This window comes from Apodemus sylvaticus, chromosome X (assembly GCF_947179515.1).
Source record: "Apodemus sylvaticus chromosome X, mApoSyl1.1, whole genome shotgun sequence".
NCBI classification, from domain to species: domain Eukaryota; kingdom Metazoa; phylum Chordata; class Mammalia; order Rodentia; family Muridae; genus Apodemus; species Apodemus sylvaticus.
This window is the reverse complement of record NC_067495.1, coordinates 101268659-101290552: the sequence shown is the minus strand read 5'-3', so window position 1 is coordinate 101290552 and position 21894 is coordinate 101268659. Positions and strand designations below refer to the sequence as shown.

The window sequence follows — 21894 nt, the reverse complement described above, 5'->3', positions numbered from 1 at the left end:
ACAATCACATTTTTTGACATTTCAATTATCTATATTCCAAAACAATTATACAGAAAACCTCAGAAATAAAAACATCTTAAGTTTTAGTTTTATTATACTGTTATAATTCTTCTACTTTATTATTAGTTATTGTTGTTAGTCCTGACTCTATTTAATTTATAAATTAAATTTTTATCATAGGTATGAATGTAAAGGAATATACATGTTCATATATATGTATTATGTATTATAGTTCAATAATGTTTATGGTTTCAAACATCAGTGGAATATCTTGGGCTACTCTCAGCTATATTTGGTGGTTCTTCAAAATTTGATTCAATCTGAAAACCAAATTCATCCTTTTAAGATATAAACATCCTAAGATATGCCTCTTCCTCACATACAAAGATGTCATATTTAATTTAGGTATGCCCACCTAAAGAAAGAATATGAGATATACACTGATAAAAAGTTAAAGACTACTCCTATTCTATAGACTTTGTGTGCAGTATGATGCTCACTGACACACTGATACAGTTAGCTAACTATGGCCGTGTTGATAGGCCTAATCCACAGAAATTAATAACCCCACTCCAACCGGGAGCTTGGGTATATCTCAGCTTCAGAATTAAGTTTAAATACCAGGATACAGGCAATTTGGGTCCTAAGGTCAGGTTATAATGTAGTTATCCGTTTCACTAGGAAAGTAGTGGTTTTAGAACATAGGATCTTGTTCAGGAAGCATAAAAGAAAATCATTGAAGCAGTTAGAGCAGTGAAAACCTTAGATTATATTGAGAAAATATACATTATTGTAAGATTCTATAGAATACAGGCTACTCAATTAACTATTTTTTGTTTCTTATTGATCATCTTTGTTTTCCTATTTTATGAAGCCTTAGGAAGAATTTTTTTTTCCCGAAACAGTGTTTCTCTGTGTAGCCCTGGCTGTCCTGGAACTCACTTTGTAGATCAGGCTGGCCTCGAACTCAGAAATCCGCCTGCCTCTGCCTCACAAGTGCTGGGATTAAAGGTGTGCACCACCACTGCCTGACTAGGAAGTGGCTGACTATGTTGCTACGGTATCGTGTGCAAAACATATGGGTGAAAAATATACCCACAGGCGAGACTTGGAAGCTTGAAACTTGAACACAGATTCCAGCACTTGTCACATTATTCTCAATCTTTCAGCCCAAATGGAAATAATTTAAGAACATGTAGAAAAAAGATGTGCCCTGTTATCTTAAATGGTACCCAATTCTAAACATCAGACAGTGCCATTGTTGTATAGACCTGAAATTCCTAAGTTGGTATTTGAAAGCTAGACTATGTCATTCAGAATTGCACTGCTGTGACAAAACACCTGAGACTAAAAATTTCCAAGGGTTCAATCCATGATTATTTAGTCTGGGAACTTGTCCAGTTGCTTTGGGCATGTGGCATGGCAGAACACTAGCATGGGGAGAGGGTGGCGAAACAAAGTTACTTACCACTTAAGAACCACGAGAAGAAGAGAGATCAGAGGAAGGGCCAAGGTCCCAATATTCCCTTCCTGACCACTCCCAGCAGCCTCTCTTCATCTCATTAAGCTCATGTCTTGAAGATTGTAGCACCTCCCAGTAGTGACAAGAGCTAGGGACAACGAAACCTTTAACACATGTTCCCTTGGGAGACATTCCAGATCAAAAGTATAACCCTGACTAAACTATTATTGATGATGAAAAATTCAATACAGCCCAACACTGAGAACTCCGTGGAAAGATTTGATGACATTGCACTTTATCTCAATTACTTGATCAAATCTCTACTATGTCACATCCAACATGAAGGTGGTTAAAACTTCTGCTGGTTTTGGAACTTCTTTTGCATCCTTTTCAGTACAGGAGAATGAATGAATCCTGCGTTGAAAGATAAAGTCTTCATCTTGACTTGGACAAAGAAGTCAAAGGTATAATTATAAAAATATTATTATTATTCCTTTAAGTACAGAAGTTAAAGTAGATTCTGTAATGATTCTGCATAACTTCTATCATGCTATTGGTACCTAAAGGTCATAAATGAGAATACCTGAGGATACTGGGTTTCTTTTTGTATAAAGTATCACATGGCTAGCGTCTATAGCCTCCCAAAATAATTTTTAAAAAACCCACAAACTGGCCTCACATGTTTTTATACTTTCACAATAAATTGTTTCTAAGAGTCAATAAAGAGACACACTTTTTCTGTTGGTATCTACACTGAACCTTCATCTGCACGATCTAAAAGGTACAAACCATATACATAAATGTTTGTCACATTGAACACATTCTATTCTTCCTATAATGAATTGAGGTAACATTACTGGTTTAGTCACTTCCGTAAATTGACCAGATTTTGATATAGTCAAAATTATGAGGCCAAAATTAAAAACTAATGGGAGAAGGGAGAAATTATAAAGTGCATGCTAATCAGCACTCCCAAATTATATACATTTCAGATGTTTAGTAATTTGGAGATAAAAATAAAATCTATAGATATAGAAGTTCAGAAACAATACATGAAATGAAATTGAACTGAGTTTTCCTGGCATTTTAGAGGCTCTAAGAAATGATTCAATGATGTGCACTGCTAGTCTCCAAGACTGGACTACAGATTAGGTGAAAGAGAAATTAAGCTTTCCCTTTAATGTATTGAAATGTGCACTCAATTCTTTATATTTATCCATCATAATAAACCTATAATGTACACATAATTATTATTCTCCATTCTACATGTGTAGGAACCAAGTTTTAAAGAGATTACTTGGTAAAGCACACAAAGATTCTGCAGGAGATAAATGAACTGAGAATCATATTAAAATCCATCTGATTCCTAAATCATTTCTCTTTATTTCTATGCTAGAAAGGGGACTATAAAAATTTTCATTGATGAAGTTTAATGTCTTAATACTAAACTCTTGTTCTGACTTTAAAATGGAAGACATGCCAGTTGTTCCTTTTGTTTGGAAGGTTTACTTCTTCTTTTTTCTAATTTTTTTCTTGCTTTGTTTTCTTATGGTACTAGAGATCAAACCCAGAGACTTCCACATGATAGGCAAGTGTTCTACCTCTGAGTTATGTCCATGGTTGTTGTCCTTGTTTTATCTGTGTCAGAGTAGCCCAGGCTTGCCTCAAACTCCTCTAAGTACCATTACTACAGGCATTTGCCACCATGTCTAGACTCCTTTCTTCATTATGCAATCTTCCTATCATTTTTCAGAAACTACCCAGGGAAAAAGCAAAATGGGAACCATTGCTCTTTACTTCTTTTGCATATAAAACCATTACGTATTTCAAAGTATGATACTGAAAAGCTACAACAACCAAAGGAAGAGTGTGGCTTCAAATTAAGAAAACTGTTAGTAAAAAGTTCAAGGGAACTAACATTCTTCAGTTGTTCACAGTGTGTTCAACGCTCTATTTATAGCATCATGAAAATAAATATTACTGGGTCTCTTTCATGAATAAGATAACTGAGGTTCAGGTTGCCAGAATGCCTAATATTACATATTTATTCATGTGTAGAACAGGAATTCATGCCAAGCAATCAGACTCAAGGACACCTGTTCTTGCATTGTAATATGCTATCTTCAACTTTCAAGTGGAACACTTTCACCCTTGGTACCATATATTGAAATAAAGAAATAAAGCAATCAAGTAGCTTTCCTGACTATCAAGTGTTAGTCTTTCATTACATTACTTAAGGTTAAGTAAATTCCCTTACCTTGTTAGTGAGTTTAAAGAAGTGAGAATACAATGGTTTGAGAATGTTGTTGAAATATTCCATCCAGGTGGAAAACTTGATAAGACTCGGAGCAATTAACACTCAAAAGGCTCAGGAAATAAACAACTCACAAGTCTCTGAAAATTCCTGAATCTTAATAAGATTCAAAAGCCCCACCTACCAAAGAAAAAGTTTCTAGAAAGCTTTTTCCTAGAGTGAGGGAATATACGCATAGTATATTATATTAAAAAATTTTTAACAAAAAACCTGCACTGTGGGGAGGAGACAAAAGAGGAGAAACTATGATCAGAGTAAATACTATATGAAAAAATATTTTAAATAAAAAATGTCTTAAAATGATTTTAAAAAGACCCCACTTCCTTTAAGATTATATAAGCACTAACTACTGTTGGAGAGAAGTCTCCTACTGGCTGAGCTCTCTGTAAGTCTTGTAGGGCACTCCAAGGATACAACTTTCATGAGTTATCACCCATGTTGGAATGGGTTTCTAAGTGATGATACTGCTTTTAGCTATCCATACATACTCCTTTGAGTAATCATAATAAATTCACTAGTTCACTAAGCTAGACTCAGGTTGAATTGTTTCTTTAGTCAATGCCGTATTGGGAGTTAGTAGATGCTTGTTCCTGTGTTCCTAGGAAAAGACACACAACAGAGGACTACAGAAAGGAGGTGAGAGATAATCTTTACATTTGCCAGTTCTGTTATCTCGTACCGCTTGCTTACTTGCAAAAATGAAATAGACTGGGTAGAAACCAAGACTTTGAAGCAAAAACTCTTTAGAAGTGCACTTTGGGAAAAGAGTTATAGACACCTTGGGAAAAGAGTTATAGACAGTATGCTCTTGGCTTTTTTTTTTTAATGTATGAATGAAAATCTTCATTCTTCTCATCTCCATCCAAATGACTACTTAAATCCTCTAAGAAGAGAAAAGATGCACTTGAAAAGCTGTTGGCTAACTAAAGCACAAGTCAAATTTAAGATATATATATATTTAAAAACCTTAAGAATAGGGGATGGAGAGATGATTCAGCAATTAAGAATACTAGCCAGTCTTCTAAAGGACTCTGGTTCTATTCCTAGCACCCAAATGGTACTTAACAACCATTTGTAGCTCCAGTTCCAGGAGATCCAACATCTTCACTGCAAACATGTGGTACACAGACATATATGTAGGCAAACACTCATATATTTAAAATACAAATAAATAAAAATATCTCAAAATTAAGAATATTTTAAGTGTTATTAGAATAAATATAGTGGTTAAAGATCATCTGAAATTAGAAAAACAAAATTTCTTCATGGTGAACCACAGGGGAAGGTGAGGGAGAACCATGATCAATATGACAAAGAAACTCAGTACAATAAAGTCCAAAGCAGGACAATTGGAAAGAATGGAATAAGTTGAAGAGTGGCAGGACTATCATTGTAAGTAACATGAAAACACTAATGGGTAATATCTAATTATTTGGAACTACAGAAAACACTTTTTTCCTCATAGTAATGTTGCTAAGGAGATTGTATGTTCAAGGGACCACACAGACTGTTGCATGTTGAAGTGCTTTGAGGACTAAAATGTAAGAAAATAAAAATAATATTCCTTAACCCCAAATTTAAGAAAAATTTTCCAAAAATTGTATCTTTATAATACTTAAAGCAAAGCAAACAAGAACATTTCAGATTTATCCTGAATACTAGAACGTGAGAAGATTAATCAGGAAGATTACATAGCTGATTGGAGATTATGTGGTGGTTCTGCGAGTAAGTGCAACTACACGCTCAAGATCGATTATATATAAAGAGCACTGATTTTATATATATATATATATATATATATATATATATATATATAGAGAGAGAGAGAGAGAGAGAGAGAGATTAATTTCACTTCAAAAGAAGCAAGGAAGTAGCAGTTCTAAAAAAGGAAGAAGGCAGGGGAGATCAGAAACTAAGGAAAGAGAGAAGAAAAGGGAGGAGGAGAGACAGAAGGGAGGGGGGAGAATAAGAATGTGAACATGCCTGTATGTGCAAAGTGCAAGACTACCTAAGGTGGAATTAACCAGATCCATAAAGGTAGAGTATAGGCCAGAAAGTGGGGCAGGTTTCTTAAGAGGAAAAAAGTGGCACCACGGCAACCTATATATTCAAGGTTTTCTTGTGAGAATCATAAACTAGTGGTGTTTCACAGAAGAAAAAGTAGTTTCAATGAAAATTAAAAAGTAATTCAATTTTAATGATCCAAAATGTTTTATCCATCATTAATAAATTATAAAACAAGAACACTAAGGTCCCCCACTGTTCTTAATCTAGTAAAAATTCATCCTCCTTTTTAGAATGACAAAAACTATATCAGAGCACCTAGTGCTGCGGGGTGCAAATGATCAACATATATGCTCCTTATACCAAGGCATTCAATAAGTATAAGTATTAAAAGTAGTCAATAACATGGATGCTAGAGGATGCTAGTGAGATGCAGCAAGCCTCTACTGGAAAAGAAAGGAAAATAGGAAGAAAGATGATCATTGATACATACATACGTATGATTCAATGTGCACAAAGGGAAAATAAAAAATTTAAATATAAAAGAAAAGAAAAACATTTCATAACAAATAGGAAGACTGTAGGCCTTCGTATCCAAAAAGCCAAAGCAATTCCTAAATTCTCAGTCTGTAACCCATTTCTATAATCAAATGCTTTTGTTTTATACTATATTATTAATTCTTTCTTTAAGCTTTATCAAACTATTGGCATATTTAAGGTTTTTTTAAAATAACATTTCTTTTGGTTACGAAAATAAAATATATTCATAGTAAGAAATCAGAGAATACAGAAAAACAAGGAAGAGGAAAATAACCTGTAATTTTCACCAACAATGTTAATAATATGGTGCTATTTTCTTTTTAAATGCCAAGATATCGTTAATTGCAGGCAGCATTTGTCTAAGCCACTTCCAGAGAGATCATAAAGGCACAACAAATTTCAGTACCATCATCGTTCAGAAAAGGTCAAAATGAATAGCGTTAACTCAAAGTCACCTGATTGTTCAAGTGTTAAAACCAAGTAATTCACAATTAGATTCTGAACCAAATAGCCTCCAATTACATCTGGTTTCCCACTGCTCAGCATGAATCACCAGACTTTGTTTAGCTAAGAAATCAATATTGCAGTTAGTCTATTGGCAAATGCAAGCAGTACCACATACCATGCATAGAAGGCCACATACAGCTGAAAAAGAAGCGAGTGGGACATGGAATAAAAACAAGACTCTCATGCAGAGCTCCAAAGTGGGTGTTTTAGGGAAAAGGGTAGCGGCTCTCAACTATTTTAATATTCTTGCTAACAACAACAACAACAACAAACCCAGGAACAAGCACACAAAAATACCCACGCACTTGGTAATATCTATTAGGATTCTGTCTAAGCTCTACCCCACCGTTACCTGGCTTGAGGATCAGTACTTCAAGGCCATCCTGGGCTACATAGTATGTTGGAGGCCAGATTGGAATAGATCATACCTTGACTCAGAAAAAAGTCTTTAAGGGGAGCAAAGCCATGATATACTGTGCATATGGGGTAGAGTAGACCACTTTAGAACTATTGAGTATATCTTTATGTAAACGTCTATGGAGAACATATTTTTGTTTTAACTGATGCAAATCCCACTGCTCCTTGTCCAACTGTTGCACTTTCTTTCTGCTAGCTAATGGAAGCCAGGTTCATTTCCAGTCCCTAGTCAATTGACATAACCTTCAACTATGAGAAAACTCCTTTTTTTTTCTTTTTGCATAAAGGAAAACATTTAATTGAGACTGGTTTACAGTTTTATCATGCTAAGAAGCATGATGGCATATAGGCAGATATGGTGCTGGAGAAGGAGCTGAGAGACCAACAGCTCTTGTAATTAAAAGCATTGGGTTTTGATATAGGGCTGTGGTATACACAGTATGTATGTACAATTTAAAAATAATTCCATAAGAAGACCAAAAGAGCCAACTAACCTGGACCCTTGGGAGCTCCAGAAATGGAACCACCAACCAAAGAGCATCCATGGGCTGGACCTAGTCCCCTGGCACATACGTAGCAGCTGTGCAGTTTGGTTTTCATGTGTGTCTTGAACAACTGGACTGGGGACTACCCCAAAAGGTGTTGCCTGTGTGTGGATCCTGTTCCCCTAACTGGGCTGCCCTGTCTGGCCTTAGTGAGTGAGGGTGTACATAGTTCTGGTTGGTTGGTACCTGGGGGTACCTCCCCCTTCACAGAGAAGAAGGGGAGGGAGGTGGGGAAGAGGAATTGTGGAGGGGACTGGCAAGGGGGATACAAGTGGGACATAAATTGAATCGATGGAAAAAAAGAAAAAAATAGATATGTAAACTAACAATAACAACAATAGTATATACTCGGAAAACATATTACTAAAACACTAAATATAAAAAAAAAGGATTTTTCTTCAAATTTGTATGTCTTTAAATTTTTCTGAATATTACTACCATGGCATTAATTATGAAAAATTACTACTATGATAAAAGTAAAATATTTACACATGGAAAAACAGACAAGAAAAATTATTAATGGTGTTTATGTCTGTGCTTTGGAATGAGGAGCATGATTTTTATATCTTACCTATACTGAGTTGTGTAATCAGAAAATAACAAAGAAATGTATGTAGGTACTCGTTACATAACATTCCTATATTGAAGCTCAATGCTTTTAATTACATTTTTTCACATTTTCAAAGTGGGAACAAAGTCAGTAAGAAGCTAAGGAGCATACAGGTTAGATGTGATAGTATAGATGTGGTCATCCATATTTTCTAGAGGTAGAGGAGGAAAAAAACCTTTATGTGCAAAGAAAACAATGTACTGATCGAGCTGTATTTTCTTTCTTTAAAGGTGAGCTCATTTTATGCTGGGAAATTCAAAGTTGAACATGTTCGATGGAAGCATTTTAATTGGAGACACAAATTGAAGGCTGGCATAGTTTTTTAAGCATCCAAAAATAGCACAGGAAAAGCACAATGTAAAAATTCTAAAATCCATTTGTCATTATTTCCTTGTTACCCAGGTCATTTTGCTTTTTAAAAAAGTAGAATTTAGTCATTATTTGGTACCTACAGCAATTAAGGAGCCTATAATTTGAAATATTTCTATCCTTTTATTATATATTCTTCATCCTATGAACCCCTAAATTTTTCACAGAACATGGTGTTTACTCTGTACACTCAGACAAAACACACACACACACACACATACACACACATACACACATATACACAAATATATACACACACATACACACACACACACACACACACACACACACACACACACACAGAGTTAATAATGCTCAGTAAAATGCAGCCCCCTTTCCAGGCCTGAGATACCTTTCTAGTGGATCTTATGACCCTCTGGCATTGGACTTCTTGGGTGCTGAGGGTAATTTAAAAAGCATTTCTAAAGCGCACCCAGAACAAAGGCTCCTATGAGGAATCTAAAAATTAAAACATAAAAATGACTACATCATTACATCAACAAATAACAGCCAGCAAAAGGCAGAAAGTATGAAAAGCGGTGAAGTGTTGTTTAAGCTGAAAGGTTAATTTTGTTTCAGGTGTGGACTGTAGGTAGGGGTGGGTTAGGGAGCCATATAGAAATGCCACAATTGAACCTCATAAGTGTGTGTAATTAGTGTGCAATCATTAAAATTGGGATTGACATGCATAAACTGGCCCATGCCTGCATTCCCAAGATTTAAACCTCAAGAGGCACAAGCAAGGGGATCACAGTGAGTTCGAAGGCAACCTGGCCTATATATCTACTTTCAGGCCAGTTAGGCCCACATAGTAAGACCTCGTCTCAAACAAATAAACAAAACTAAGCAATTTTAAAAGAAAAAAAAAAGGTATCTTCAAGGATAAGGAAGCATTCGTACTGAAATCTGAAGGATGAATGGGTTTCTGAACAGCAGAGTCGGGAAGAATGCATAGGTAAAAGCAGAAGTGAACTCAAAACAGCATGTGAAATATCTTGCTGCACAGCCGGGCAGTGGTGGCTCATGCCTTTAATCCCAGCACTCAGAAGTTTAAGGCCAGTCTAGTCTACCGAGTGAGTTCTAGGACAGCCACGAGTCCCAGAACAGCCAAGGTACACAGAGAAACCCCATCTTAAAAAATCAATTAGGAGCTCACTGCACAAGCCTGAGGACCAGAGCTGGGTCCCCAGACCCTAGGGTAAAGGAGGGAATGAACTCCAAAGGTCATCTTCTGAGTTTCATGTGTATGCTATGGCATGCACACCACATACTCACAATTTAAAAACTATTTTAAAAAATGCACATTTAAACCCCTGATACTAGGAAAAGACAGAGAGGAGTGAAGACGGATATAAGGTTTTCAAATGACTTTGGGATCAATTAAGTTGTATGTGTTATGCTGAGGAAAGTATTTCAAAATGTATAGGCAATGTCAGTTATGTGGTCAGAGCTGTGCTCTGGTAGCAACATGGAAGAACTGTGTACAGGAAGAAAATGACTGGAGACAAGGAGACCAATCGGGAAGCTAGCTGCTGTTCTCCAAGAGAAGACACAGGAACTGAAAGCAGGGTATTAATTATCACAAGAGAGAAGGGGGACTGTGTGACAGTATTTAAAGTGATAGCATCAATTGGATGCTGCAACTGTTATATTAGAGAGGGAAGCTGTGAAGAACATTCTGGAAACGGATTTGGCAATGGTATTTCACATTGGTAAATCATCACCATCCAATGCTTTAATCAACTTATTCTAACTTATTCAAGAAAGAAAAAAAGTGTTGAGAATGGATTGGGATGGTGATAAGTCAGTCTAAAAGCATATATCATGGCCAGGCATGGCGGCTCGGGCCTTTAATCCCAGTTCTGAGGAGGCAGAGGTGGGCAGATCTCAAGGAGTTTGAGGCCAGCCTGGTCTACACAGTGAGACAGCTCAAACCAACAGTATTTCAAGCGTCTTTTCGAATGGAAAAGGAAAAGATTAGTAGCTTGACTGAAAAGGAACTATTAAGGAGGAGAATGTCAAAGCTAGGAAGATCAAAAGAGGTTTTCCTTGTTAAAAAAAAATTCTATCCGGTCTACTCTATGCCTAGAGGGTTTAAATTAAGATTTTGGGTTACGCAGACTTTGAAGTACTGTAGGCTGCTCATTTTCAAATTTTGTTCTCTAAACATAGGACTTAATTTTCATTTTATAAAATACATTTAGCTAGCTTACTGGGATTAATAAGAATATTTTGTCAACACTATCTCATTTAATCCTACAACCTCATGAGGCTTTTTTTAAAAAAAAAAAAAATTCTATCTTGCATAGGAAAGAATTCAGAGACGTAAAATAAGTGCCCTAGAGATTAGAAATAGTAAGTGACAGGTCTCATTCTATTAACTAATGTACTGTATTTTCATTCAATAAAATATACAAGCAACTTTTATATACCAAATTGTGTTTGATGAAAGAGCAGCCAATCATTAACTTATACCATTTAGTTCATTCACTTTTTTAAAAAAAAATAAAGTCCCCAGAAATCTTGTTTCTCCTATCACCTTTTTGCATGTTTCAAGTACTTGTAAATGTGTCATAGATGATGACCGCCATAGCTCTGCATGGGTCTTTCAATAAATTCCTGCCTGCCCCCATTGATGCAAGGATAATTGTACCAGCAAGTACACAGATCACCTCAACCCGTAGGCTGTGCTCAATTAGACAGCAGGCATGCCTTAGGCCCATCTGCTTGATCCGAGAAAGATCAGTTTCTGTTGTGTAATAGAGAAAGCATGCTTAACATACTTCATTGTGAAAATCGACATTTTACATGTCTGCAGTGCTTACTCTAAATTTGTGGATGCTTCTCATCTGATTTTCATATTTGAAGTGACTCTGAATAGTTAAACTTTGCTACCGAATTCTCCTCAGAATTCTCTTCTCAGTTGTTTCTGTATCACTTTGGTTAACATATATATATATAACATTATATATATAATATATAATATATTCAGGTACTCCACAGTAAGCTATTACTTCATTTGTATCCTTCAAAATGCATTATCTATGTGAAGCTGAGTTTCCTTAATAGTTTGTAATCGAAATAAAATACAGACATAATTTGCACAAGTTGATAGCAGACTACATTTTTTTGTGCTTGTGTGATTTTTATTTTGTGAGTCAAGGTTCCTCTGTGTAGCCCTGGCTGGCCCTGAGCTCAGAGAAAACAAATCCACCTGCCTCTGTTTGGAACTAAAGGCATGGACCACCATGTCCAGAGAGTAGAACACCTTTTCATCCACTAAAAATAGCTTCATTTTCCTAAATAACTGCTCAATATTGTAAAATTTCCCTTAAAATTAATTAATTAATTAACTAATTAATTAATTAATTAAAGGTTCTGCTAGGCCCGGCAACGGCCTGGAATCTCAGCCTGCAGTAGGATCATGAGTTTCCAAGGCAAGTCTGAAGTCATTGGAGTGAGTTGGAAGCCTCTCTGGGCTCTCCTGTAAGATCTTGCCTCCAAAACAAGTATACAAAGAACAAAAGAAAGGGTTTCAAAGCACTTATTTCTATCCCTTGAAACAATGAGTATTAAAGATTTTACTGTTATGGTAGGAGGAGAGCATAGGTACTGTGTTCAAATGATTCCGGAGTAGCCCCTGTGAGAGTCTGTGAAATCTGTGTAAACACAGAAGGCAGCAATGGCTTTTCACATTTGGTGGCCCCATGTAATTAATCCATATTGAATGAACTTAAACCTCAGTCCCAATTTCCCACTGTGATCCAAGATTTTTTTTTCAACCAGATGTTTAAAAGGAAGCCCCGCATTTGTTCTCAGAAGAAAGAAAAGCCACAGCACACAACATGCCCCAAGTCCTCCATGGCAAACGTGAATAAAGTGATTTCTCCCTATGCTGAAAAGTAGTGCCTCTAGGACTTCCATAGAGAATTGTCATTTTAGGCCTCAAAAGTAATCTGTTGGCTTTTTGGGTAGTTCCTTTAACAGCAATATTGTTTGCATCATCAATCTGGGTAATAAAAAAGCTTCAAAAGTATCCAACTATCTTTCAGTGCACTTGTGACATTCTTTATTCCTGTATGAGATCCTGAAATGCAACAGACCTACTTAGATTTTTGGGACATCCATGTCTTCAAATTGGTGACTGGAAAATCATACATGTATACATTTACTTTTCACTTCCTCTTAGCATTCATCTATTATGCAACTAGCACTTATGAATGTGTCTCATCTGCTACCTGGCTTATATGCTATTCTTACTTCTTACAACATAAATAGCATTTACAAATAGGGGAACCAAGACTCAATACAGTTAAATAACCTGTCCAATGTTACAAAGCTATTGTGTGTTAAATCCAGAATTGGACTGTCAATCTTGACTTCAATGTCTGTTTTTTCCTACTGCACCATTGTGCCTGTTAATAAACAATAAGACGTATCTGGAAAGCCTAGCACATAGTAGGAGCTCACCAAAAGTTCATTTAGTCTCCTAAAACTACCAGATAAATATCCTTCACACAAGTCCACTCTCTAAATAAAGCATATTATTCAACTGGGAATCACCCATGCAAATGAGTCTCATTTGGAGAAGACTAAGTCAAATCCTTGTAAAATCAGATAGCCAAATAAAGACTTCAAATTTTCCTAAGCCTCATTATTCAACTTGAGTAGCCTTTAAAATATAATTGCATTCTAATCAATGTATTACCATCTAGGAAAGAGAGTTGGCTCCCTTAACCAATCTACTAAATCTAAGAACTGTAGCATTTTAGAGCGGATCCTGACCATAGTGTTCCCTTGTCTCGGCTGGCTGTATCTGTGCATGCTCTGCCAACTGGGTGCCCACCCCTCGATGCCTACACTGCCATTTGACATGTAACTTGGACAAGGTCATCACAAAGCTGAGTAAAGCGAGGAGGCTTAGAGGAATTCCAGTCTCTGGGGTTCTGTTCAGTGCTCTTTCCTTCCGTTGTGTCACAGGACCCCTCACTCCAGGCAAGAGCTCTCCAAGCAGGACCAGTGGTACTACTGCAAGCAAAACACACATTCTCATGCAGTTAAACAACTAAATTCCTTCCTTCAGGAACTCCTAAAGGAGTCTCTGTCTCTGCTAACCTTTAGTTACACTGCCCTAGAGTCTAGAAGGTTTGATTTCATTTTACCCTAGAGGCAAACCTGTGGATAATCGGTTTCTTATTACCCAGTCTCATTTGACTGAGGAGAGTACCAAGACGCAGAGTTCAGATTAAGTTGCCCAAGGTCACAGGACTAGTAAGCACCAGAGCAGAAATTTGAATCAAGGTCTGACTTTAGGCCCAGCTCTTAATAGCCATGAAGCACTGCTATTAGCCTCTTCCCTTCTCTCCCCTGTTCCCCCTCCCCCCACACACTCTGTCCTTCAGGCCCTAGGATCGCAAACCACAAAAAAGGAGGTTTCTGTAGGGGCATCTGAAGGGAGTAAAATACTCACCCCACCATATCCACACATTTCAGAAGTACCTGGACCACTGTTTTTTTTTTTTTTTTACAAAGTCTGGGCCTTTATTTTTTATTTATTTTTATTTATTTATTTATTTATTTTCCAGTAACAATAATCGCCTGCTTTGGAACTCAAGAAACCAAATCAGGCTTGTCAAGAGGCTACAAACAAAAGCACTGATAACAAGAACTACTTGGGATCCAAGACCACTGGGCAGTGAACTCCTAAGCTAAAGTTTCCACAAAAATTACAATGAGGTTAACTGAGTACGGTAACATTATCTTCTACTTGATTCATAGGAAAGGTGAAGAGAAACCCAGAGAGAAGAGAAAAATCCGTTTTTATACTGCAGAGCGATTCCCAGGCAATGTTGTCCCTCATAGTTTAAAAGCCAATGTCCACCCTCCCACACCCTTAATCCTAGGAAAGCACCCTATGAAACACCAGGAAAAGAAGCAAAAGCCGCCCCCCCCCCCCCGTGCCAGCTTCTGTGACCCCCCCCCCCAATTAGTCTTACCCCTTTCCACCAGAGGCAAATTAAATTCTGAAGAATTTTTTCTGCCCAACCCCCACACCTGAAGACTCTCCGGAGGACCCTGCTCTACTTAGTGGGGGGGGGGGGGGGAAGGGGCACCAGTTTTCCTTCCAAGCAAAGGGATAGGGAGAGGCAAGCAGGGAGGGAAACCGGGGGAGCTGGTCACTGTAGAGATTTGAAGAGCTGAAAATTAGTGGCTGCACTCACCCGGGTGAGACATGGGGATGACCTCATTGCGGGTCCCAGGGAAGTTAAAGATGACCGCTCCAGAAGCCCCTCTCTCATAAGCCAGATGGATCTTGTCCGCGAAGGTGCAGCCTCCACCGCGTTGGATGAGGGCCAGCCAAGCTACTTGCACCGTGCTCCCCCAAACCGTGGGCACCGTGAAATTAGTGTGCGGGTTACAGGCGTTGAGCGCCCCGGGCCCGTCGGGCGGGACCAGGACCCCGGAGACCGGCTCCAGCGGCGAGTCCTGGCCGTACACGCCCTCCTCACTCAGCTCCCACACCGTGCGGTTCACTCCGGTGTGCGGAACCCGCCAGGACACGTTGAGGTACGCGGTCCACACGGCTTCAGCTCCCCGGGAACCGGGCGCGTGCGGACTCAGAGCCAGAAGGAAGCACCAAGCCAGTAGCCGGGCAGCTCCGCAGCCGCCTCGGCTGTAGACCCCGATCCCGGGCGGTGGCCCCATGGCGCGCATTCGGCGGGAGCCCCGGGCTAGGACTAGGTGCGAACCAGGTAGGGAGCTGGCGGCTAGCAGCAGGCGTGGAGCCAGCGTGGTCGCAGGCTGCCCTGCCGGCCGGCACGCAGCGTCAGCGGCTAGGCTACTGCAGACGCAGCTCCTGCAAGCAAGCGCTAGGGATGCTCGCTCGCGACTGCCGCGGCCTCGTCGGGCTCTGGGACGTTAGAGCGAAGCTCCGCCCAGCCGGCTGGGGGTAGAGGTGGCTGGGAGAGAGAGCCAGCAAGCAAGCAAGCCGAGAGGAAAGGACACTGCGGGATCCGCCTCTTAAAAGGGTCACAGGATGGGAAAACATTACAGGAGAGACTCGAGGCTGGCCAGCCAGGTGTGTCCTGTCCTTTTTAGGAAGAATGCTCGGCCCGAGAAACTGGAGATTGCGCCAGTTTACAAGCTTTCAGTTCGGAGTCTGATTGGAGTTGGTTTTGAAAGACACAAATTCCCTCTCCTTTGCCTGAAGGAGAGTTTGGGCTTGGTGGTAGGAGACTAGGAAAGTACTTCTGAAAAGCCCCGGGTCCAGAGAGTATGAGTTCTGAGTAGGGGCTTAGTGCTAGGATTAGAGGCTTCCTGTCCCCCACTCCCCCTAGAAAGGACAAGCAAAGCAAGGCCTCATTACTCCCTTTTTAAATTACTTTTTTAGCGGCCCCAAACAGCACTGTTCCTCTTTCCCTGGTCTCAGGAAGTGCTATCTGAGTCTTTCCTACAATTACCCAAGGCTAACACACTGCACCAGATGCCTCTTGCAAGCCATCTAGATAACCACAACAGAATTACCATCTCCACACACCTCAAAGCCAAGCCCCCCACCCCCTGTTTTTCACCTTCCACAAATTAGGTTTGACCTAACTGATATTCCAGCAAGATTCATGATTGTAACTACATTACCTTCCTTCTCTTGATACCAACTAGAATGAGGTCGGCCCATCTGGACAATTCACACATGTCACTGTTTTTGTTCAGCATACGTCTCTGTCAGCATTATCAACAGCTACAGTTACTGGATTCTCAAAAATTGTGCATGGACCTAAGCTGAATTAATATACCAGGTGACAGCCAGTTTAGAATTTATTTATGATTTTGATTTTTAGACAGGGTCTCCATAAGTAGCCCTGACCAGCCCGTGGCTAACTGTGTAAATTAGCTCCATATGCATACATTAGGGCAATCTTTCTTGCTTAGTAGAGATTACATTTAAAGACTGTTCCCAGGCCCAGCTTCTCTCAGCTTCTAAACAGTTTCGTTTGTTTGTTTGTTTGCTTGTTTGTTTGTTGGGGTTTTTTGTTTTTTTCCGAGACCGGGTTTCTCTGTATAGCCCTGGCTGTCCTGGAACTCACTCTATAAACTAAGCTGGCCTCAAACTCAGAAATCCGCCTGCCTCTGCCTCCCAAGTGCTGAGATTAAAGGCGTGCACCACCACTGCTGCCAGGCTTCTGAACAGTTTTTAACCTCTAGAATTTACTTCTCTGAGCTTTGATTTGTTTACAAATTGTAAAATGGAAATGGTAACATTGAGCGCATGAAGTTGATCAAATGGTTAAAAGGCTTCCTGTATACCACTCAGGACCCTGTTTAGCAGAATATGAAGATTATGTTAAATATTGATACTCCACAAATTCAGGAGCACAGGAGTTCTACGATATCAAATGTTGTTACCTCGCAGTAATAACCAGAGACCATGCTGTTTATGAATTCAGTCTTAGCTACTATTTGGTTCAGTCTAATTTCCAGGACAACATTCCCAATCACTCTCATCTGTAAATCCTTGACCCAGCATTTACTTAATAGTATTTCCCAAGATGAAACATAGGTTTATTCTATTCTTGATAACTCTTAGGACTCCAGAGAAACCTAGAGGAAAATTAACCATCTATCAAACACCAGCTAAAATACAAGTGAGTATTCCTTGAAGCACAACCCTTGAATGTTATAAGGAACTTTAGGGAACCATTTGGGGTAGGTATGGGGCAAGTGGAAAAATATCCCAGCCCCAATATCAATGACTTTAACCTTTGAGATTTAAAATACTCCCTAAAAAACCAGAATAGTATCAGCCATCTATAAGATTAGTATCATTCTAGAAATTGTCTGAGTTTGTTCATGGAGAACAATCAAAACAAAATTAAACAATATTAGTGGAATGAAAATCAACTATATTGTTCTTTGAAGAGAATGTGATCAAAAGAAAGGATGTATTTTATAAGATATCTACAAAATTAAATATAGAGATGCTTATTCATTTCCTCCGTTTACTATTTCTCAAATATTTCTTCACATGTACTATATGCTATGAACTAAATGTAAGTTAAGTAAAATATCAACTATGCTTTCTTAAAGCTCATGAATTAACCTCAAACATTAAGTGATCATGGTGTTACTGACTAGTGTACGTGTATGGTACTATCTCTACAATAGAGGTTACACAGTGCGGGCCAATAGTGGACAACAGAGAAGAAGTTTTGGGTCCATCCCCAACACAAGAAAATGTAAGTAATAAAAATAAAAGATAAATTCAAGTGCTATATAGAGGCCAGACCTTCAGAATTTGAGGGAGTAAAGCTAGTAAGTATCTGGACTTTATCTAAAACAGTAATGTAATCAGGATTTAAACAGAGTAATATCAGATCTGCAATTTAGAAATCACTATGGCTTTTCTGTGGATAATAGATTGGAAGGAACAAGAGTACTATCGAGGAGCTGAGATAGATTTTTGGCAATACTCCAAATGGGAAATGAAGGTAACCTGGACTAGATAGGCAGTAGATATGAGCAGATGTGGGCAGAAAGGGGATTCATGTTGAAGGCCAAATCAACAGCACTTATTTTGAGGGATGCTACAGAGGGAGGAAGGGAGTTGAGCCTAAAGACGATGCGTTCAGGCAGGGGAAGTACAGGAAGAAGCCTGAAAATGTGTACAGTTGATAAGCAAGAAAGAGATAAGTTCACGTTAGACATGTTGATTTGAGCTGTGTGTAATGGAACCAGGTAGAAGCCTGCAGAAGGTTATTGGCTTTTCTTATTATTGGACACTTAACTGGATGTATGGCACTGAAGAGGCAGACATAAAGGGAACATTCCTGTTCTCAATGAAGCCAAGGTTTAGCAGGAGAGTCAGAGACATGGACAGATAATAAGCATATATAATAATGAGCGGTAGGATTTAGTAAGGCATAGGTATTACCATAGCAGAGAGAGTAAAGATGATATTAAGGCACAAGTAATGCCATGTGAGGAAACAGAGAACAAGCAGGAAACTAACATTCAGGAGTTAGGTATGGCTGAGATATATGCTACCAAGGGGGAGTTCATGAATACCAAACTAGTCAATTAGGTAGAATGTAAAGAGTTTAAAACATGCAGAATGATACACATACCATGTATGCATACATACGCATAAAGCAAATTTGACAACATGAATAACGATTGTTACATTTAGACGGTGGGCATAGAGATATTAAATGTTTTAACTTTTCTGTATATCTTATACTTTTTGTAATCAATGAGTTTAAATTGTGAATTTTAAAATTTTAAATTGTCTTTCATATGTATGTTTGTTTTAGCTGCATGTATGTGTGTGTGTCATGTGAGTGCCTGGTACTTATGGAGGTCAGAAGATGGCATTGGATCCTCTGGAAGCAGGGTTACAGGCACTTGTAAGCTGCCACAAGAGTGCAGGGAATTGAACCCATTTCCTTTGGAAGAGCTCGTCAGCACTGAATCATTTTTCTGTTCTCTAAATCTAAGATTAATATTGAAGATAGTGGAACAGATGAATAATATAACAAATCTCCGTTTAAAAATATATCCAGATTGTTTTGAAAGCAACTCTGGTGATAGAAAGAAAACTGAGGAGGCTAACATCCTCAGATCTCTTTTGGTGGTCTAGCCCAATTATGAAATGAAGACATTGGGCTACCATAGCTTGATGACGTGAACCATTAAGCATCCCCTTGCTCTGAGTCTATCCTCACCAAGCAACCTTCTTATTATCATTTAGCTTCTCATGTAAATATGCCTACAGGGAGATAATGTACTCATCAGCAAACACTAGTATCAGGTCCATTTGGAGGTTATACTTCTCATTATAAATTAATCAATTGGCATTCTGGCTTACATATTGGTCTCCTGTGAATTTGGTTAACTCTGAGTCAGTCCTCAGGAGGCCAGCCTCTGGTTATACTACCAGTTAAATTTCAAAGCTTTCAAAGCTGAGAACCAGATTGTCGATACTAATTGCGTCAATTGTCTTTCCATGATGAGTAACTTGCTGGCTGTCCTTACCTTATCCCCATGTCTTACTGAAGAATATTTTTACACTATAACAGCTGCCCACCACTAAGAGTTAAGTGTGCTGCTGATCAGGCACATCACCATTGTCAGGGAGTTGACTAGAAATGATAGCGCCCACTTCTGCTCGAGAACTTGCAGTACCAGATCTCCTTCACAAAGAATCACCCCCTGAGTAAGACTACAGTTTTCCTGTTGGAAAGTTCCTGTTAATGCAGTTCAATTCTCTCCCTCCTACTTCCCAACTCTTTTCCTCTGATTCTGGGCCTTCAGTGTCTCTTGGCCATATCCCTGTTCAACTAGGGCCTTCGCTCTCAGGAACGGCCCTGAACCAGATCTTACCTGATTCCTGACAACTTAGTTGATGAAACCTAAGAATATTCTCTCTGAATGCTATTCCCCTTAAGGTTAATAACAGTTACTCATCTACTGTTTTTAAACACTAGGTGTTTTGCATTCATACCTCCATTTTTTAATCCCCATTTTTTAAAACAAAACAGGAAACAGGTTCAAAATTAGCAGCCAGCCTAAAGTCATAGTTAAACAGAAGCAGAATTCCAATGCAGTTCTGACTATAAGTATTAATAGTTGATAATGACTCACACCATTCTTCTGTACAGTGACATGCACACTGAAACTTTTTTAAGCTAAAGAAAGCTTAAGAATGTTTCGAATATGCATTTCAGGCACTGTCACCATTGAGGGAGGGAATAATTTCTGAACCAAGAGCCTTTTTGTATTCTTCAAATCCTACCACAAAGACGAACCCTGCCAAATGCTTCTATCAACACAAGCAAATGAAACAGCAGGCTCTATCTAATGATGAACTGAAAAACAGAGCAGCATCCTGCAGGAGCAACAGTGTGGCGCCACTGTGAGAGATTACATTTCCTATTACTGGGAGTATCTACAGAGGCATAGAGATGGACAATAGTGTACAGCCTAAAATATGTCTGCAACAATTGGGACATCACATCTGACCTCTTACCATTAAAGAAATGACAAGACATAGCTTGAAATGACTAGTGTCTTCCATGTTGATGATGCTGTAGGTATAGAGCTGAATAACATAGTTGTGCAGGCTCTGTAGAAAGAGCATGACGGCTGCTATTTAGGTAGGAAGAAAAAAGTGCCAGGGGGGGGGTGTATAGAGAAAGAAGAACTGAACAAAGTGAAGCAAATTGCCAACATTTAAGGCTATTTCATCTTTGTAGATAACATATCATTTGCAAATGCAGATATGACTCAAGTTAGCTTGCATTGGTCTACAGCCCTTATTATCATACATCCAAAGAAAAGAATAGAATTTAAGGGAGGGGTTTAGCAATATTCAGTATGCTGCACCTAAAACGAAGAACAATGTCTTTCTATCCATCGTGAATAGCTATAAATTAGAACCTGTTATGGTCCTGGTAGCTTTTACCGGTAGGGATTATATACTATAATCTAACAGAAGAAGTCTAGGAGCTTGATGATGTCATCCATGAAAATTACCAAATGAATCTGACTCTATGTTCAAGTACAAAAACCATACTCTTCCCATTTTCTCACTTTGCGCCTTATATGACACTACATTGGAAAATAAAAGCAGAAAAAGGTCTTCAACTTATGGAGAACCTACTATGTACCAAACACTTTACAAGGATCAATTATATCTCTAGTTTCTCATGATACACAATATTAATACAAGGAACACGAATTGTAAAATGATGAAGTATGTTGATGAATGTTACATAGTATATGGCAGAGTTAGAATTCTCATGGGAATTTTCCTGGTTCCCAATGCCATATCTTTTTCCTCTGATGCACTACCACTCTGCATACATAGAGATAATACCATTACAATGTGAAGAAAGCAGATCCTTCTTGGCCATTTCCAGCAAGAGTGGAAAATGTTAAGAACACATTTACCAGTGGCCCTTGGTGCCTCGCTGAGCAGCTCCAGAAATCCTAGATAATGAAGACTGTGGGGGATGTGTCTAGTTATCAAATGCTTCATAATCATTATGAATGTCTACATATTCAGTTGTACAAGCTCACTCACATGCATGGATAGAAATGAGTATTTCTATACATGCTTAGAGTGAGTGCA

General features: G+C 38.7%; 1 protein-coding gene across 2 annotated transcripts in view; it reads right to left on the bottom strand.

Annotated features, from left to right (window-relative positions):
* Rnf128 (ring finger protein 128) overlaps nucleotides 1–21894 on the bottom strand; it is a 108834-nt gene that overhangs the window by 45636 nt on the left and 41304 nt on the right. Inside the window, exon 1 of one of the 2 annotated variants that reach the window (XM_052171474.1) lies at nucleotides 14990–15675. The exons of the other annotated variant lie outside the window; for it this stretch is intronic. Coding sequence (XP_052027434.1) covers nucleotides 14990–15482 — 493 coding nt within the window. The 5' untranslated portion in view covers nucleotides 15483–15675. Of the gene's footprint in view, nucleotides 1–14989; nucleotides 15676–21894 lie in introns of those variants that run through there. 2 annotated transcript variants of the gene reach the window in all.